General features: G+C 33.3%; 3 protein-coding genes across 3 annotated transcripts; 1 reads left to right on the forward strand and 2 right to left on the reverse strand.

Annotated features, from left to right (window-relative positions):
* Positions 1-173: 173 nt before the first annotated feature.
* On the forward strand, positions 174-3,180 carry LOC100805139 (pentatricopeptide repeat-containing protein At1g62260, mitochondrial). The gene is made up of 3 exons (XM_003532581.5): positions 174-2,479; positions 2,593-2,648; positions 2,823-3,180. The coding sequence occupies exon 1, from the start codon at positions 323-325 to the stop codon at positions 2,264-2,266; it is 1,944 nt and encodes a 647-aa protein (XP_003532629.1). The 5' UTR covers positions 174-322; the 3' UTR covers positions 2,267-2,479; positions 2,593-2,648; positions 2,823-3,180.
* Positions 3,181-4,693: 1,513 nt separating this feature from the next.
* Positions 4,694-7,144, reverse strand: LOC100795213 (SEC1 family transport protein SLY1). The gene is made up of 2 exons (XM_003531015.5): positions 6,982-7,144; positions 4,694-6,866 (listed from the first exon to the last, which is right to left on the reverse strand). Exons 1-2 carry the CDS (start codon positions 7,010-7,012, stop codon positions 5,029-5,031), a joined length of 1,869 nt encoding a protein of 622 aa, XP_003531063.1. The 5' UTR covers positions 7,013-7,144; the 3' UTR covers positions 4,694-5,028.
* Positions 7,145-8,712: 1,568 nt separating this feature from the next.
* Positions 8,713-11,965, reverse strand: LOC100806213 (uncharacterized). Its single transcript, XM_026129545.2, has 2 exons — positions 10,714-11,965; positions 8,713-9,426 (listed from the first exon to the last, which is right to left on the reverse strand). Exons 1-2 carry the CDS (start codon positions 11,308-11,310, stop codon positions 9,343-9,345), a joined length of 681 nt encoding a protein of 226 aa, XP_025985330.1. The 5' UTR covers positions 11,311-11,965; the 3' UTR covers positions 8,713-9,342.
* Positions 11,966-18,151: the final 6,186 nt, after the last annotated feature.

The raw sequence follows: 18,151 nt of genomic DNA on the forward strand, positions 1-18,151 counted from the left end.
TTATTTGAATACATGAAAACAATATGTATTTTCTTTATATTTTTTGTTTTAATTTATTTGAATAAATTACTAGTTAGTGCTAAAGCTTATCAATGAGTTATTTAAACAAGTTTCATGATTTGATTTGTCATTTGTGATATAATAAATATTCCATTAATTTATTTGAAACTTTTGATTGGTCCAGTCCAATATGGAACAGAACGCCTAGTATCTCTTCGGTTTGGTCACACGTATTAGTAAAACCTGAAAACTTCAAACACAATCGTTACCTAGGAAAACCAGAGAAGCTCTAATAATCGGTGACAGTATCTCCGTTTTGTTAATGGCAACTTTGTACGGAAGACTAAGTAGGAGAAACATATTCCATCAACTACCTCGTATCCGCTATTGTCATGCGTCAGCTTCTCCAACCCATAAGTACAATAACTCGTCACCGTTAAACCGATCCAACAAAAAAATATCGAATCTGATTCGAAGTGGTAGACTAAGCGAAGCGAGAGCACTATTTGATTCCATGAAGCACCGAGACACCGTTACATGGAATTCCATGATTACTGGGTACGTGCATCGGAGAGAGATCGCCAGGGCGCGCCAACTGTTCGACGAAATGCCCCGAAGGGATGTTGTGTCTTGGAACCTCATTGTTTCGGGTTACTTTTCGTGTCGCGGAAGCAGGTTTGTGGAGGAAGGAAGAAGGCTGTTTGAGCTGATGCCCCAGAGAGATTGTGTCTCTTGGAACACGGTCATCAGTGGGTATGCTAAGAATGGAAGGATGGACCAGGCTTTGAAGCTCTTTAACGCCATGCCAGAGCGTAATGCTGTGTCCTCCAACGCTCTGATCACTGGGTTCTTGCTGAATGGTGATGTGGATTCAGCTGTTGATTTTTTCAGGACGATGCCTGAGCATTATTCAACCTCACTCAGTGCTCTTATATCGGGGCTTGTTAGGAATGGTGAATTGGATATGGCTGCTGGGATTCTGTGTGAATGTGGGAATGGGGATGATGATTTGGTGCATGCTTATAACACCCTGATTGCGGGTTATGGCCAAAGAGGGCACGTGGAAGAGGCTCGGCGCCTTTTTGATGGGATTCCAGATGATCGCGGTGATGGTGATGAAGGTCAAAGGAGATTCAGGCGAAATGTGGTCTCTTGGAATTCGATGATGATGTGCTATGTGAAAGCGGGAGATATAGTTTCAGCCAGGGAACTCTTTGATAGGATGGTGGAGCAGGATACGTGTTCTTGGAACACTATGATCAGTGGCTATGTTCAAATCTCCAACATGGAAGAGGCTTCAAAGCTTTTCAGGGAAATGCCAATTCCTGATGTACTTTCATGGAATTTGATAGTATCTGGGTTTGCACAGAAGGGTGACTTGAATCTTGCAAAAGATTTCTTTGAGAGGATGCCACTCAAAAACCTGATCTCATGGAACTCGATAATAGCTGGCTACGAGAAAAATGAAGACTATAAGGGGGCTATTCAGCTATTTTCTCGCATGCAATTTGAGGGAGAGAGGCCAGATAGACACACATTATCTTCAGTTATGAGTGTGTGTACTGGGTTAGTGAATCTTTACCTTGGTAAGCAGATACATCAGCTTGTCACAAAGATTGTCATTCCAGATTCACCAATAAATAATTCCCTAATTACCATGTACTCGAGATGTGGGGCAATAGTTGATGCATGCACTGTATTTAATGAGATAAAGCTTTATAAAGATGTGATCACTTGGAATGCAATGATTGGAGGCTATGCATCTCATGGCTTAGCTGCAGAGGCCCTAGAGCTTTTCAAACTGATGAAAAGGCTTAAAATTCATCCTACCTATATAACCTTTATTTCGGTTATGAATGCATGCGCCCACGCAGGATTAGTTGAAGAAGGAAGGAGGCAATTCAAATCCATGATTAATGACTATGGTATTGAGCGACGGGTTGAGCACTTTGCCTCCCTTGTGGACATCTTGGGACGGCAAGGGCAGCTTCAGGAAGCTATGGATTTGATAAATACCATGCCATTTAAACCAGATAAGGCTGTGTGGGGTGCACTACTAAGTGCTTGTAGAGTGCATAATAATGTAGAATTGGCCCTAGTAGCAGCTGATGCTTTGATCCGACTTGAACCAGAAAGTTCAGCACCATATGTGTTGTTATATAATATCTATGCTAATTTAGGACAATGGGATGATGCCGAGAGTGTGAGAGTGTTGATGGAAGAAAAGAATGTCAAGAAGCAAGCAGGGTATAGTTGGGTAGACTGATTGCCAATGAGAACTTTGCTGTTTTTGAAGGACTTCAATCAGCAATATATGTCAGATCATGCCATTGTTAGAGATGCTTGCATTCAACTTAACCATGTTTATACTGTCAGATAGGAAAAATGATCTTGACTGGTTAAGTATTGATGTAAAATTGTAACCGTTGGTTTGACAATTGACATGGAAGAAATTGTGTCTTCTGGCAAACATTCAGAGGTAAGAAAGTAGTAGTTGTTTGTTATTCTTGGATGGGTGTATAACTTTGTGAATTTGTACCTTACAAACAACTGTCATAAATCTCATAGCTCGTTTCATGTTGCTTTTAATAGATCAATTCGCTGGTGTCAACAATACGTGATTTCAACCTTGGATGGCTGGAAGATTGGTAAGTTGCAATTTTTCAATTGCTCCTCAAATGTTTTTTTTTTCTTTTTAAGATATGTGTGTGACTGTGTGTGCACGTGCCTGTGCATATTTTTCTTTTTCATGTCAGTGGATGGATTACTAATATGATGCCAATTATTAGAACTATTTTTCACTCAATTTTTGCTTCTTGAAGGAGATCAAACTTCAAATCCCAACCCATGCATCGATTTAGAGATGCAGAATGTCATGGCATTGGACCAAGAATGGAGTGCTCCGGGTTATCACTGGACACTGGAGAATGGAGACAGCTGAAGTTGCCCGTGGAGCATGGTACAAGGTCACAGTGACAGGATCTACAATCTAGATTTGCCAGCGTATAAAATGGTAGAACTTTATATGGAGGGCAATGAACAATTTTCTTCAACTAGGTTCATTATTTTGGTAGAGAAAAAGTTGCAAGATAACTACTCTGTCCTCGATGTTATTTCTGGGAAAGTATCCCGACCAAATACTACTATTCCCGTATCAATGAAGTATGATGAGACTGAATAGATATGCTTTTGAAATTGACAGGAATTCCCTGGTATTTTTTTTAATATATAGGGGGTGGGATCTTTAAATTGGAGACAGAACTAATGGTAATAAGGGAACTTAGCCTATATGAACTTCCGAAATTTGAGATTCTACGGGATAAAATCTTTTTTAACCCCTATTTTCTATTTTCATTTTTTGTTTTCAAATAACAAAAATATTATATTATTTTCACTTTGTATCTCGTTTTCAAATATTTATGCAAGAAATTATAAAAACATTTAAACTAAAAACGCCCTAAGCTTGTGCGCAGCTCATAACAGATAGTAAATTCTTGGATGGAAAATAAGCATCACACTCTTCTCAGGCAAATTGACGGTTGACCTTCGCAAACGAAAATACTTTTCATAATTTCTTTGTCAAGCGAAAATGTTTATTTTTAATTTTTGCATGATTTAAAATAGTTTCAATTGGACACTTGATTACCTCTTTTTATAGCAAAAGGATCCAACCAGAAGAGTAATAGATGAAAGAAAGTAAGACGAAAGAGAATACTGTTAAAGAATCCCATACCTAAGCGTGGCCTTATTTTTGGGGTCAAACATGAAATATTCGTTAATTTAAAAACCTAACTCAAAATCCTAGTTGTCTGGGACCAAATCCCAGATTGAGCTATCTCCATCCTTTAATCAATCAGATGGCCATACAAAACCCTTTCCCTATTATTTAAAGTGCAATGCAACAACCACTGAACCACCACAACTTTAAAACATGCAATTGTCCTCTTTTTTTTTAACATCAGAAAAATGCACATATTTCAATTCAAACAATCAGAGGGAAAAAAACCTTTCCTATCAGGAATCCTCCACAGCAGAGTTTGGTGTGTTATGAATGAAACAAAGATGGAGGCTGAAGCTTTTCACGTTAATTACAAATTTACAGCTGCATTTTCCTTGTTTTCATTTTCAAATTACAAGGACAACGTTGAAAACAAGCATTTTCAAAATTGGGCTTCACTTAGAAAATGTTTACACGGAAAAAGATTTCTTATAATTTAAACAAACAAATCAGACAGTTCTTTTTTTCTTTTGGGGTGAGAGGAAGTTCTGATTTAACTATAAGGCATTCAATACATACAAAACAAGACCTTTACACAAGTCATTTTCAAGACAAAACTCAAGAAATAATCAAATCGAACCACAGGTCCTTGTGGAATCATAGTATCTTATGCTTGCTGTGACTAAAAGCTAGTCACCTGTTTAAGATGATAACACATTGATGCCACAACTGGTAACACACAAGATAGCAGAACAATATGATATTGAGATTTATAGAGTTCGACTTCATGCTCAGGTTGAAAAAGATAAAAAAGACATCAGCTTGATAAACAATCTTTGTGATCAGAGTTGAATGGACATTAATGATTTAGGCAAAACTCCCTATTCTGTCAAATAGATCAATCTATAAACCAGAGTACCAGACACTTCAAGAATGGTAGGAAGAGCAGCAAAATATCTCCAATTACAGACTATCTTTAATTAATACAAAATGATTTTCAATAACCAAAACATCTCACTTACAGAGTGAAAATAAAGCATAAATGGCAAATCATGCTTTTCAAAAAACTTTTCACTACAATGAAGATAAAGCATAGACCACTGTGCTACCAGAAACTACCAAGAAGCAACCCCCTAACTTTATAATCAAGAAGGCAGTGAAGGTTTATATTCCTTCATTGTTTTTTTCTAGACGATGAACATCAAACACAGATTTGACTTTGCCTGTGTTATCTCGATGTCAGAGAGATTTTCTTTGCACACTAAAGAATAATTTGGCAAACTGAAATGTGAATTACATTCACCTCTGAACTACTGAGCTGGGGTAGAACTAGAACCAACATTACCCAAACCCATCTTCTGCCCCAACAATGTTAGCTGCTCTACAAAGTCAACTCCAGTTAGCATTTCTGTTGTTCCATATATAATATGTTTGGCAGGTTGCTGATGTTGTGCAAGCTCTTGCAGACTGCAATATTCAACGTAATTACCACCACCAATCATGAACACAATTGCTTCCTTAAATGGCCCTTTCAAATGGCTGCTACTTGCTCCCGAACCAGACTTCGGAGCACGAGGATCAAACGAAAGGTACACATCTGTTTCAGGATTTGTCCTCCCTTCAATCAAGGCCTCGACTGTCCTTGCCAATGCTAGCTGCCTGTCATTAGACAAAAGATTTTTGACACCAGCCGTCACTGCACTAATTGACTGCCCATAGAGCTTCTCAGCCCAATCAACAATATTACTTCTGCTGGCAGAATTTGCCGATGCCAACGACACATTCAACGACTTGATCTTCTTCACATACTGAAAAGCAGCAGTATCAACCTCAGACTCTCTCAGTGCCGCTTCCACAGCTTCCACTTCCGACAGATTAATGGTTTCCGATGAAATGAGATATATGATGGCAAACCTAAGCTTATCCATCTTCGTTCCCTTCCCTCTGAGCACACCAAGCAGGTCACCCCGTTCAATGCCCCCTCTAACCATCATGTCATTCTCCTTCTTAGCATAAGAATCAAGAGACCTCTCCTTGATCTCGCCCAACAACACAGTCGCAATGTTGGTATGCTTATCAATCACCTGTTTCCTCTCAGTCAACTCAGGCAGAGAATTCACAGCATTCATCAAATGCTTCGTGTTCCCAATCAAATCCGTCCCATCAAACTCCGCGCCATGAGTCCCGCCAGTCCTCTTGTTCACCTCATCCACATCCTTCTTATACTTATTCAACTGCGTCTCAATCTCCACCGCAACCTCCGGAAACTCCAGCGACCCATTTGCAACCCAAAACGAATCAGCACTGTCCAACTCATAAGACCTCATCCCACCCTTCTCCCCCTGCACACTCAGCCTATTCAGCCTCAACCCAAGCACATCATGAACAAGCGGCCGGTAGCGAAAATCATGCTGAATCGCCACCGGCAACTCGAAATTCCGGTCAAAAATACACAACACAGGACGCTGAAACGAGCTCACAAAGTTCCCACCCTCAGTAAACAAGTTATTCTTGGACAACAAATGATCCCTAATCCGCTGATCCAATGCAGAAGCCACCATCTCCGCAGGACCGCCACGCGGGCACCGAATCACCGGCACAACCGCAAGAGTGGCCAACACACAAAACAACCCACCAACGATCTTCTCAACAAGCTCCTCAATTTCCTTGTCCCCAGCGGAAGGATCGTTGAGTTGAACATAACAAGGCTTGTGGGCCAGTGAAAAAAGGTTATCCTCTAGGGTTACAAATTCCAGATATTGATCGTGAACCTTCGAGACTCGCTGAATCGAATCCGAATTTAGGGTTCCGGCGGCGAGGTCTTCGAGGAGGGGGCGCGGGATGGAGGTGGAGAAGTTGAGGTGGAGGCTCTGGTAGAGCGATTTGGACGCGTCCGAAACGATGCGTTGCACGTTGGAAACGTTGGGTTGGACGAAATAAACCGCGGGAACGTCGTGAACAGGTTTTCGATCCTTGTCGATGAGGAAGTAGAGGGTCACGCCGTGCTTGCGGAGGTCCTTGACGTGGATCAATGGGGAAAGGATGTTCTGGCAGAACTTGTCGTAGATGAGGATCTTGTAGACATCTTCGTTCGCGGTTCCGGCGGCGTTTAAGGGCTGGTTCAGGTTCAGCATGCGCGCGATGCATTCTGGAAACGACGGCAATGGAAGGAAGGAAGGGGATCATTAGTTAGTGTGAATATGGAAAACGACGGTGCGTTTTGGGAAATGCAGAGAGAGAGAGAGAGATTAGTGATTATTTACCTGTTTGCTTCTGACGGAGATTCAGAGACATGGCGGTGTTGTTGGAGGAGCGATGGGGAATTGGGATTGTGGTGACGGTGGTGTGTGAATCAGTGAAGTTTGGTGGATCTGGGATTCAGATATGTAATCTTTTTTTTTTTAATTTTAATTTTACTCAATGAAACTCCTAATACAGTAGTAGCACCCAATTATTCGGAAATTTCTTTTTTTTTTTCTTTTAAAATATTGTTACAGATTAAGACTTTTTTAGTCAAGAAAATTTAGACAAGTTGTATAAGTATATTTTTACTTAAACTTTTATAGAGATTTTTTCTTAATTAAGTATCAGTACTCTTTACCTTTATCTCTTTAAAGAGAGGATTATATTTCTCATAATGATTATATGTTATTTGAATATGATTGTCTCTGATGAAATATACTATTTAAATAATTTTTTTTAACTTACATAGGCTGTTAATTTTTTAATAAATACATCTATTTTTTTGTTAATTAGTTTTAAATATTGTCATTAGAGTTTTCAAGTCTTTGATGAAAATATCAAATCTCAAGATAAATCTTACATATTTCAAGAAATGATTTTTAATTTGATATTTACTCACATTTAAAAAAATTCATTTTTCTTTAATAATATATTCTAGAAAGATCAAATTTAAATTCTCCTCTCAAGCTGGTAATTAGTTTTTAAGGCGTTGTTGTTATTATTGTTGGATTAAAATTTATAAACTTAAATTTGGAATAAAATTCCTTTAGAAAAAAGTTTGAAATAAATTCATTTTACAAATTGAGTTTGTTTCTCTCTTTACATCCATTTCAAACCAAGTTTCAAAATAAAGTTGTAACAAAATTTAGTTCAAAATCAGGTTCAACTAAAAACCAAACAAGATACTTTTTAACATACTTTGGGCTGTCAAATTAAAAATCACAAAATGGACTAGACAATTTTTTTGTTTGAATGTAACTCATTACATTTTTTTTTGTTAAATGGATAAGAGGGACCAAGAGCATCCGAACCGAGTATCTCTTTGGATGCTTAAATGAATCTCTCATCTGTAAATATTTCTCATTTTCACATTTTTTTATTTAAGTAAATTATTATAAGTATTCAATTTCTCCAACCCATCATTTTTTTATATACTTTTTACACATTAAATGAGTCTCATTACTGCACATTACACATTATATGAATATTATTTATTATTGGAAATTATACTTTATGTAAAAAAACAGTTTAAGAACCTCTGTGCTTTGAAGTTCTTAAATAAGAATTGCTGCAACGGGAATATTTTTATTCAAGAACTATATTATTTAATTATTTTAATTTCATAATAATAAAAAATACAATAAAATTTAATGTGAATACAATTAAACATTTGGTGAAATTTGATCATTTTACCACATCTAATTCATTAATATGAGGTGTATATTTTATAAGGGACCCACATACTACTCAATAATAATTTGCTGACAACCGTTCATAATAAACGTTACTTGATGGTTACCAACTGAGTAACTTTTGTCTTTTGTCATTATAAACAAGACATTCTTAGAAGAGAAAGGTAAGTACTATTCAATAGATCAAATACTCATTTAAACACCTATAGACTTATGCATCATAGTCCCTTGCAGGTGTCTCACACCTCGCTCAAAGCAAGAGAATTAGAACAGAGAGTACACGTTGGACCAATCATCGGAGGCCAGTATCTTGGAGATCGAACAAGGTAGAACTCGGTAAGAAAAAAGTAAAAGTAGGTGAATTCCAATTAAGTGTATGTTAAAATGTTTTACACTTAACAATACATAAAATTTAATCTTGAATTATAAACACTAGTCATTTAACTTTACATTGATTCCTCGTTGAATATACTTCAAGTTGAGGGCATGTCCAAGGCATTCAGCGAGGAGTCCAAGCAAGTTGAGAGCATAAGAATCAAAGTCAGCAATGCCTTAGCCTGACCCAAAATAAAGAAAGAAAAGTATACCTCAGCTATTCATTGGGTTGTATTATACACATCATCATAGCTTTCCTCAGTTTTTGGTCTTCCTTCCAAGTAGCTAGTGAAGTAACAAAATTCTTCGACAACTGCTGAACATCTTCATTTGATACCCTTTCTGAAATCTTCCTCCTCACCTTTCCAGTTAATCAATTTTTGTGTAAATTCCTTAAGTTACTATTCAAACTCACCTTAATCCTCCCCCTCTCCCATCCAATCTTTGAATTTCTCCTTTGGCATTCAAATATCTTCCTCAAGTTAATTACTGGAAGAAATGAGAGTCAAATGAGAAATTGAGTGAAAAATAAGGAATTTTACTGATGCTGTCAAGTCTTAGTAGATGAGATCGATGAACACCCCTCATTAAACATTAATTCAATCCCTCGAATCCACACTGCTTGTAAGTTAGAGATTGCTTTCTTGGACTTATCACTATTACACAATTCACTGAGACCTGTAAAATTGAGTTTCATTATCATTGATCTAATGCTGAAACAGAAAGAGGAATGAGAAAAAAGTTGTTACTGTGAAGAACACAACAACTTCCAGCAAATAAGTTAGCACCAAAACCACAGCTAAGTCATCTTACCAGAAAAACTTAGAACACTAAAAAAAGTTGCATTTCTCAACGTAAAAAGAAAACAATATTTGAATTAACCCTCTCTATTGAATTAACACGTAAGTATTTGAAAATTAAAATTAAAGATATAACCGTATGAAGTTGAACTTAAAATAACCAAACTAAAAACTCAAATTTGGGTAAGTAAAAATAAAAAATCTAATAATGTAAAGAAGTGAGGCTATTAGAAATTTGGAATATTTCACCACGGTATATTGTAGACCAAATGCATAAAGGAGCGTGAAAAGAAAGCATTGCATAGAAATCTAGAATTTGATTCTGAAACTTACTATCTTATGATTAAAGTGAAGAACAAAAAAGATGTTAGTGCTATCTGACGTGCACTTTTGATTAAAAAAAACGCAATTGTTATAAATTTATATTGCAGAAAGTATAACTTGAAGTTGAAGTTTACTTATTATGTGTATACCCAATACGAGTGAAGAAAAAATTATAATGAAAAGGTAAAAATTTGTGTATAGCCGGGTGCACCACATGAACTAATTCTGATTCCATTCACAAAAGAGAACCACAAACCCAAAGATAGGAAGCAGAAACAAATTAAAACCCAAGAGGAACCGAGCCAAAAACATAAAGTGGAAAGGAAAGGGATATGACCGAATTAAGGATATATGAAAGAATATGTGGACGTGTACATGACTGATCAGGGTGGTGCAGCAGAAACTAGGTTTTTTTCTTAAAGGAAGAAAATGTGCATCCAATACAATGAGAAAAAAAACGTGATGGTTATGTTATGAAATGGGTGGAAGAAGTTAATCATCACAAATAATATACTAAAAGCTACTTTAATTTAAATTTGAATAAAGTTTGCTCGAGGTTGCTAAAATCTAGCTATTAGCACACGAGGGTAGAACAAGAGAGTAAGACTTGATATATTAATTTGAAAAAGTATTTTAATTTAAAATAGATTAGAAATTCTTTGAATATTACATAGTATGAGTATGTTTAAATAGAAAAAATTCTCAAAAATACTTATATCTTATATCTTGTATCCAAAATATCTACATAATCTCATTAATTTGACTTGAATAGGATTTAGTCTGGTAGAGGAGTATAGCAGTGTGATACGGTCAAGAAAAAAAAAAAGGATTGAAAATGTACCTGAAGTGGAGGAGATGGTAGGTTGAAGAGGCGAATCTTGGTGGCGACATGGGCCAACACCCTCAGCTCGACCCTGTCATTGAGCAACGCGTCTCTGGCGAAGTCAGCACCATCGGCGTTGGACAAGTTAACGTCATCCACTGCCATGGTGGCCACCACCTCCTTCACGGTGTGAGCGCGCTGGCAGAACGCGGGCAGGGAGGTCCTGCCCAAGGGTGTGTCCCGGTACACGACCGTGACTCTGGACTCGCCGCACCTGATCCCCACCTCGTTCGGGTTCACCACCGCCAGCACCAACCGGATCACGAGGTAGAGCTTCGCGGTCGATGGGCCTGGGCGAGTTGGGTTGGGCACGAGGGCCATGTACTGGAGGCCCACTTGGCGGAGGTCCAGGTGCGGGCTTTTGGGCTTGATGGCGAGCACGATTACGAGAAGCGCGGCGAGGACTAAGAGAGCGAAGAAGGAGAAGAGGAGGAAGAGGCAGCAGCAGCATGAAGAATGAGACGACGTCGTTGGGGAGCTGGCGTAGTGGAGGTGCTGTTGTCGTCTTGATGGCTGTGGCTGGGATTCTGAGTTAGCTCCCGCTCTTGTGTTCATACTTTTCTTATATGACTCGCGCGCTTCCCTTTCTTCTTTCTTCTGCTCTTTGCTCTAATAACCACAAAACTGAACGTGTTTTGCTGTTCTGATACCTTACTATCAAGAGTGAAGATATTTAATGAAGAAATATCCTTTTAAAAAAATGAAAGGTATAAAACAAGAGCAACATCAAACGTATATTATAAAATAACTATTTACGATTTTTCTTTTAAGTTTCTCAATAAAATATAGACTAGTTTTGATCCTCGTATTTAATCCATCTTGCTAAGTTTTTTCACTAAATGATGAGGCACTATATTTTATGATATTTTTAACCGTTAAAATTATTCTGTAGAAATATTTTAAATGTGTCAAATCATTTTTGAAAAATTCGTAAGAAAGAAACATAAATATTGTATGATTTATGATGCATAAGAAGAAGAAAAAAACATTAATCCTATTTGATATATAAAAATATCTAAATATCATTGTCCAATAAAATGGGGTCAGCCTAACAATGAGATTTAAATAATTTGCACGAAATTTTAGATACTAATCTTAGTGTCATCATAATGCGCCTGACTAGCTGAAGCTACGAGTTTAAACTTCGCCAACTCCATATTTTGCTATAATTTCCTGCTAATTTTAGTCGTATCAATTTTAACATACAGGTGCATAATGATTTATAGACTGAAACTATAGCCAGTTGATATAATGTGGCTTCTCTAACTTTCCAGCGAGACATTTTTTCTTCCTTTCCACCTGTTGCCTCTAGACTGCTTTCTAAGTTAATTAAAGTATGATTACCTCATCCCCTCTTCAAACCCCGGTCTAAATTAAAACATTGATTCTTATTTCTTACACAACCCTTTGGGTCTAGCTAGAGGAATATGGCTGCAACGTGCAACCTACTAAAAAAAGTCCATGCTCATATATATAGAAATCCAAACCCAACAATAATGCAAACGTGACCAAGGTGTGTGTCGATCCTTTTTCAGTTTATTAAGTGTAAGAAATGAATTGAATTCTCCGGAAAAGCCATATGTGTGTGTGTAGGATACATTTAAAGCCATACCTATGAGATCAATATACAAGTATGAAAGAATTCCTGTCTTTTTCTTTTCTTTTCTTTTTGTGTGTCATCTCGTGCATGATGAAAGAATCCCATAAGTATATTGAAAGCTACATGAGCGGGTAGCAGAGGGTGTGTTGAAGAACTAGATGCCTTTGCACCTTCCATGACTAAGCTATCCATTAGGGAAAGACTAGGCGCGCCGAGGAATATTTTGCTCGAAACTCTATTTGTGCCCTAAAGACTTTGTGCCTCAGCTCTTTGGTTTGCTAGCTCCAAAATTAAGCTAGAAGTAGTGGTGGGAAATGGGAATTGATTCCTAGTTCCTACGGTATCATATTTTGTTTGGCATTTTATTTTTCAGTTTCCAAAATCAATTACGTAGTGGATAGAATTGATTATTATTAGGTGAATAATTTAAATTTTCTGTAGGATAGAATTGATTGAGTGTATAACCCACAAATTATATTTTATTTATAAGGCTATTGATCTGTTTCACTTAACCAATATAACATGGTCATATTGAAACGAGAGAAATATGTCAAATAAAGATTCACTATTATTGGTTTACAAAGGATCTTTTTAATCAATATCTTTAAGATTCAAGATAAAAAATTAGAAGATAATTTTTTTATTTATTAAAAATCATATGAGAGTGTATTTAAAAGGCATAGAGAAACGCATTTTATGTTTCACAATAATAATATTTTTCTTTTAATTATGTTAATCAATGCCCGACACTTGTTAGCATTTTTCTTTTGCATAAATTGTATATTTCTCCTTAATTTTAATATGAAAACAAGGGGAAAAGTATGTAAATGGCTGAAAGGTTACAAAAGATGGTCTTATGATATATGTAACATATATGGAGAGCATAATAAATTAAAACTTAAAGTATACGTAAATTTGATAATCACTTCAAGTTTTAACGTTTTTAAGGATTAAATCACATTTTTGTGGACGGAATATTTCAATTGTAAAATTTATAAGACTAAATATTTGTGGGTAAGTTGATAATGGTCTAATAGTAAGTGATTATATATAAACCTAACAATAATTATTAAAATAAATTCTGATATCATCTTACAATTTGAGTTTAAATTAAATTAAATCCCACAAAATCGATTTAAAAGTAAAAATTACCCATAAATTTTGATCATAGGATACAAGATCTTCATACAATTTGATTTTCTCTATATTCTTCTTTGTAATCTGTATCATGCAGAATTATTACTTTTGACAGTTTCAAAATTTATCAAACGAAAGCTTCCATATTTAATTTCTACCTAAAATAATTAGCAGGGAATACCTAATTACCTAATCATCAAGTTACAACACAGCATGAAAAACTTATCTTAGTCTCACGAAAATGTAAATATGGATATCTTTGGACCATAATTTGAAATAAGAAATAAAGCATGTCATGATGTAAGAAATTAATCAAATTATAGATGTATAGTGGTTAAAGTGAAGGAAATTGCTAAACAATCTTTCCCAATTACTAAGTACACACAACTTTCATAATTTATTAATTTTGATACCCTCCCCCCACCCCCAAATACCATTTTCCTGAATTTACTCCATTGCATGCCCTCTAATTTCACCCTTCAGCGCAAATAAGTCTCTATGAGCAAGCTGACTCTTGAACAACTCTTTACCTTACACCTCTAACCCGTGTATTCCTTTTCATTTGACTTTAACTATGACAATTGGAATTTTTATCAGCATCCCTACTGAAAGCGTGAAATGAGAAGAATGTAATTCAGAGATAATGAGAAACATGGATCCAAGTGAGGAATATTGAGATTGGAATTACCTGGAATTTGATCGTTGTGGAGTGTTTTTTTTTCTTTTCAGAAACGAGTTGTATAGAGGGAGGAGATGAGGAAGTATGTTTACTTGGTACAGGTGGAGAAAGAGATGAGGGGAGCGTGTTTACTAAATTACTAGGGCAAGAACCTATTAAACATGTGTCTGTCCGAAGGGAATGGGCCTGCCGTCTTTCTAGCTCTTTTTTTTTTTTTATATATGTATAAATGTGACTCCATGTGAAAAGGAAGCCCCATTCTTTTGGCATTCCTTGTTTTCTATTTGCAACTTCTAAATAGTTTTGAAAGTTCCAACTTAAGTTCCAAGACCGAAAACTGGTTCATAAACTGGCTCAATTTAACATGGACCGAAAAAATGATCCAAAAAGCCAAAAATCAAATGGATCAAAAGATTGTAAAACCAAAAATTTTTATTTCTGATTTGATTTTAGAAACTAATTCAAACTGAACTTGTATATATTTTTAATCATAAATTTATAATATCATTCATTTTTATTTTTATTTTTTCTATATTTATGAAATTATCATATATATAACTTATATCTATTTATGAAAAATGTATTTAACTAAAGATATTTTTACTAATTGTTTGAGTTAAGATGCTCAAATATTATATTATTGGCTATATAATTATATATAAATAAAATTTTTGATATTTTAAATTATTTTTTATTATATTTATCATATATCTTACCTTTTATGTAATAATTTATAATAAAAAATTAAAGTAGGAATAAAATTAAAAATTGATCCAATCCAAACTACTTTAAATTAGATTGAATTAAAAGTTGAACTAAACTAATTGGATGATAAATTAACAAAACCAAAATAATTGAATTGAATGGTTTTTTTCTTTAAAACCGATCCTTGCAAACACTCCTATTAGTATATATGCTTTCACTAAAAGGCTTCTTAGGTTTTTGACATGATACTTTATGTGGAAAAAAATTAAATAAAATAAAAATTATATTAATAAAAATTGAACTTATAATCATTTATTCATAGATAACACAATAACTAATAACACATTTGTTTTGTTTAGTTAAATATATTATCTTTATTTTCTATGTATCATTCATTAATCAAGAACTATTTGTTTTTCAAATCACCAAAATTTTTAAATTAAAAAATATTTAAATCATAAATATTTTTAATTTTATTTTATATCATTTTATATGTTTTTATTTTGAATAGTTTACATATTTTTTATTTTACCAATTTATAATTAAATTTTATAAATTAATATGTAAATAATTTTCTTTTTTTTGTAAATTGGTTTTAATATGCAAATTATTTTCACTCTAATTATTTACATAACATTAATAAGATTTATATATTAAATATTTTTTAATTTATAAATTTTGATCATTTCAAAAAATTAATAACTCATGATTTATTGTACATAAAAAATAATGTTAATATAATTAAGTAAACAAAGTAAGTGTTTTATTGTTTTATCTGTGAATAATTTTACGTAAACAATCAATGTAAAAATAATGTGTACGTTAAAATCAATTTAGAAAAAAATTATGTAAATAATTTACATATTTATTTATGAAATTTAATTATAAATTAGTAAGTTAAGAATAAAAATATGTTAACAATTTAAAATAAAAATATATAAATTGATATAAAAAATTAAAAATATTTTTTAAAAATATTTTTTAATTTATAAATTTTGATAACTTAAAAAAAATTAATAATTGTTGACTAATAATACATAAAAGAATAATGTTAATGTAACTAACTAAACAAAATATTTGTCTTAGTGATTTATTGTTTTGTCTGTGAATAAAAAATTATGAGTTTAATTCCTATTAAGATGTTTTTATTTCATTTAATCTTCTTTTGCATATTATGTCAATAAATTTTTTATGGTCAAGAAATGAAAAAACCTAAATTACTTATTTTAGAAAATAAGAAGGCTAGAATTATATATTTGAAATTATAAGAAACAAAAATTTCAATTTAGCCTTATTATTATCACCATTTTATATAAAACAATTTTAAATTAATACTTCATTTAAGTTTTTAAAAAACACATAGTTTTCTCTAGGGATCAAAATAGTCTCAAGTTGTGAAAAAAATTGCATCAATCTGATCCATTGATTTAATTTATTTTATGATAAATTCATCTTTTAAAAGTTTAATTATAAATTCATCTGCAATTCATTTTGAAACTGCAGGGGATCCCATTCCCTGTCTTTAGTGATCTATGGATTAAAAATTATGAGTTAGAAAGTGCTTACGAAGCTATTAGCATTAGGTGAGTCAAAGGCAAAAAACAGATAACAGTCAAGGCCGGCCTAATTCAGCAGTTAATCTTTTCAAAATAAGAAGTGTGAATATAATGCTGTAACTTATCTATGGAATGAACTTAAAGCATCTCAAGAAAACTAATTTTACGCTATAGCATCGTCAAAACTAAAGTCCAAACTTACCAAGCATGACGTTGATTGATTGTTGAATGTCTCTTTCATATCATCCTCTGTCATGCATAAGTCATTTGAGCATAAGAAAAGTGATAAATGCAACACTTATCTATCCTTATTTTATGTTTAATTTAAACTAGGTGCGGCCCTATCTTGCACAATTTTTAAGAAAATCAAATTGAAAAAACAAAATAAAAGACCGAATTTAAAAAATAAAAAATAATTCTATAGTGTATCTAACAACAACACCTAGCACGTTACACAATTTATATATAAATATAACTTATATCTTATGAGAAAAAATATTTTATATGAAAATGCAATAATTAAATATGAATAGTATAATCATAAATAAAATATTAAAGTTTAATATTAAAAAGTCACATTTTTTTTTAAATTCACATGATATTAAATCTTAACTTTTTTTTAAGATCAATAGTAGTTTATAAATACAATTGTTTTTTTAATCCTTTTAGATTTCTTTTAAAGATCAAATCATAAAGTTTCTACTAACATTAAAACAAATAATATTTTGATATGATTACCCAATAATGTAGTGAAATCAAGGCTTGATTAGGTTAAAGGAAGAGAGAAATTTTAATGGAGGAGAGGAAAAGAAAAAGGAGGAAGAGAGATTTTGATTATACATTATATTTGGATGACAAAAACAAGAAAAAAGATTTTAGAAATTAATCTTTATAATTTTAAATTTCAAAACATAAATAAAATTATTGTAATCATTATACTTGTAATGTTTTAATTTCCTTTTCTCCCCCTTGAAATTCTCCCATTATTGGAGGGGAATAAAAACTAGATGAAAAGAAATTTTACTATTGAACCAAACAATAAAAAATTTAAAAAATCATTTTATCCCTTCTATCTTCCTTTATTTTCATCCTACCAATCACTATATTAAGTTCAAAACATAATATTTTAAAATCTTAGTTAGACACCATAACATATTTTTATCATAAAATAATCTTTCAAAATCTTAATAAATACACTCTTATAGATTTTGTTTAGGTTTAATGATTTTTTTTCTTATGTTTGCATCAACTTTTCTTTTAGTCTATATACCTAAAATTTTTAGGTTTTAGTGTTTGTAAGAATAATTTTTACTATATTTTAATCTTATGCTTCCATTACAATTTCATATAATTAAAAATTTAACAACAAAAAATAAAATATAAAATGAATCATAGTTAACATAAGTGATAAAAAGTTTATATCTATTCAACTAAGTGGTTTAGGTTTTGAATTCTGATCTAATTAAGTATGAAATAAATCATATAAAAAAATATTTATATGCACTCAAAGTTCTCATTATTTTATACCAATATCATAATAAAAAAACATTACTCATATAAAAACTAAAAATTGGGTGCAAGGCCAACTTATTAACCAAACGTTTTGTTTATCTTGTTGGGAACTAATCATGCATTGAGAGACAACGGATGGAACGAAGTCCACGAGGTTTAGATATTAATTAGTGTGTACTTATCTTTTCGGCGGAAAGGAAAAGGCCT

Source organism: Glycine max, chromosome 8, assembly GCF_000004515.6.
Source record: "Glycine max cultivar Williams 82 chromosome 8, Glycine_max_v4.0, whole genome shotgun sequence".
Taxonomy (NCBI): Eukaryota; Viridiplantae; Streptophyta; class Magnoliopsida; order Fabales; family Fabaceae; genus Glycine; species Glycine max.

Excerpts from the sequence above, each read along its gene's own strand:
- LOC100805139 (XM_003532581.5), top strand. The coding sequence starts at position 323 with ATGGCAACTTTGTACGGAAGACTAAGTAGGAGAAACATATTCCATCAA.
- LOC100795213 (XM_003531015.5), bottom strand. The coding sequence starts at position 7,012 with ATGTCTCTGAATCTCCGTCAGAAGCAAACAG. Across the intron at positions 6,867-6,981 it reads TCTCCGTCAGAAGCAAACAG|AATGCATCGCGCGCATGCTG; the intron begins GTAAATAATCAC and ends CGTCGTTTCCAG.
- LOC100806213 (XM_026129545.2), bottom strand. The coding sequence starts at position 11,310 with ATGAACACAAGAGCGGGAGCTAACTCAGAATCCCAGCCACAGCCATCA. Across the intron at positions 9,427-10,713 it reads TACCATCTCCTCCACTTCAG|GTCTCAGTGAATTGTGTAAT; the intron begins GTACATTTTCAA and ends TCAATTTTACAG.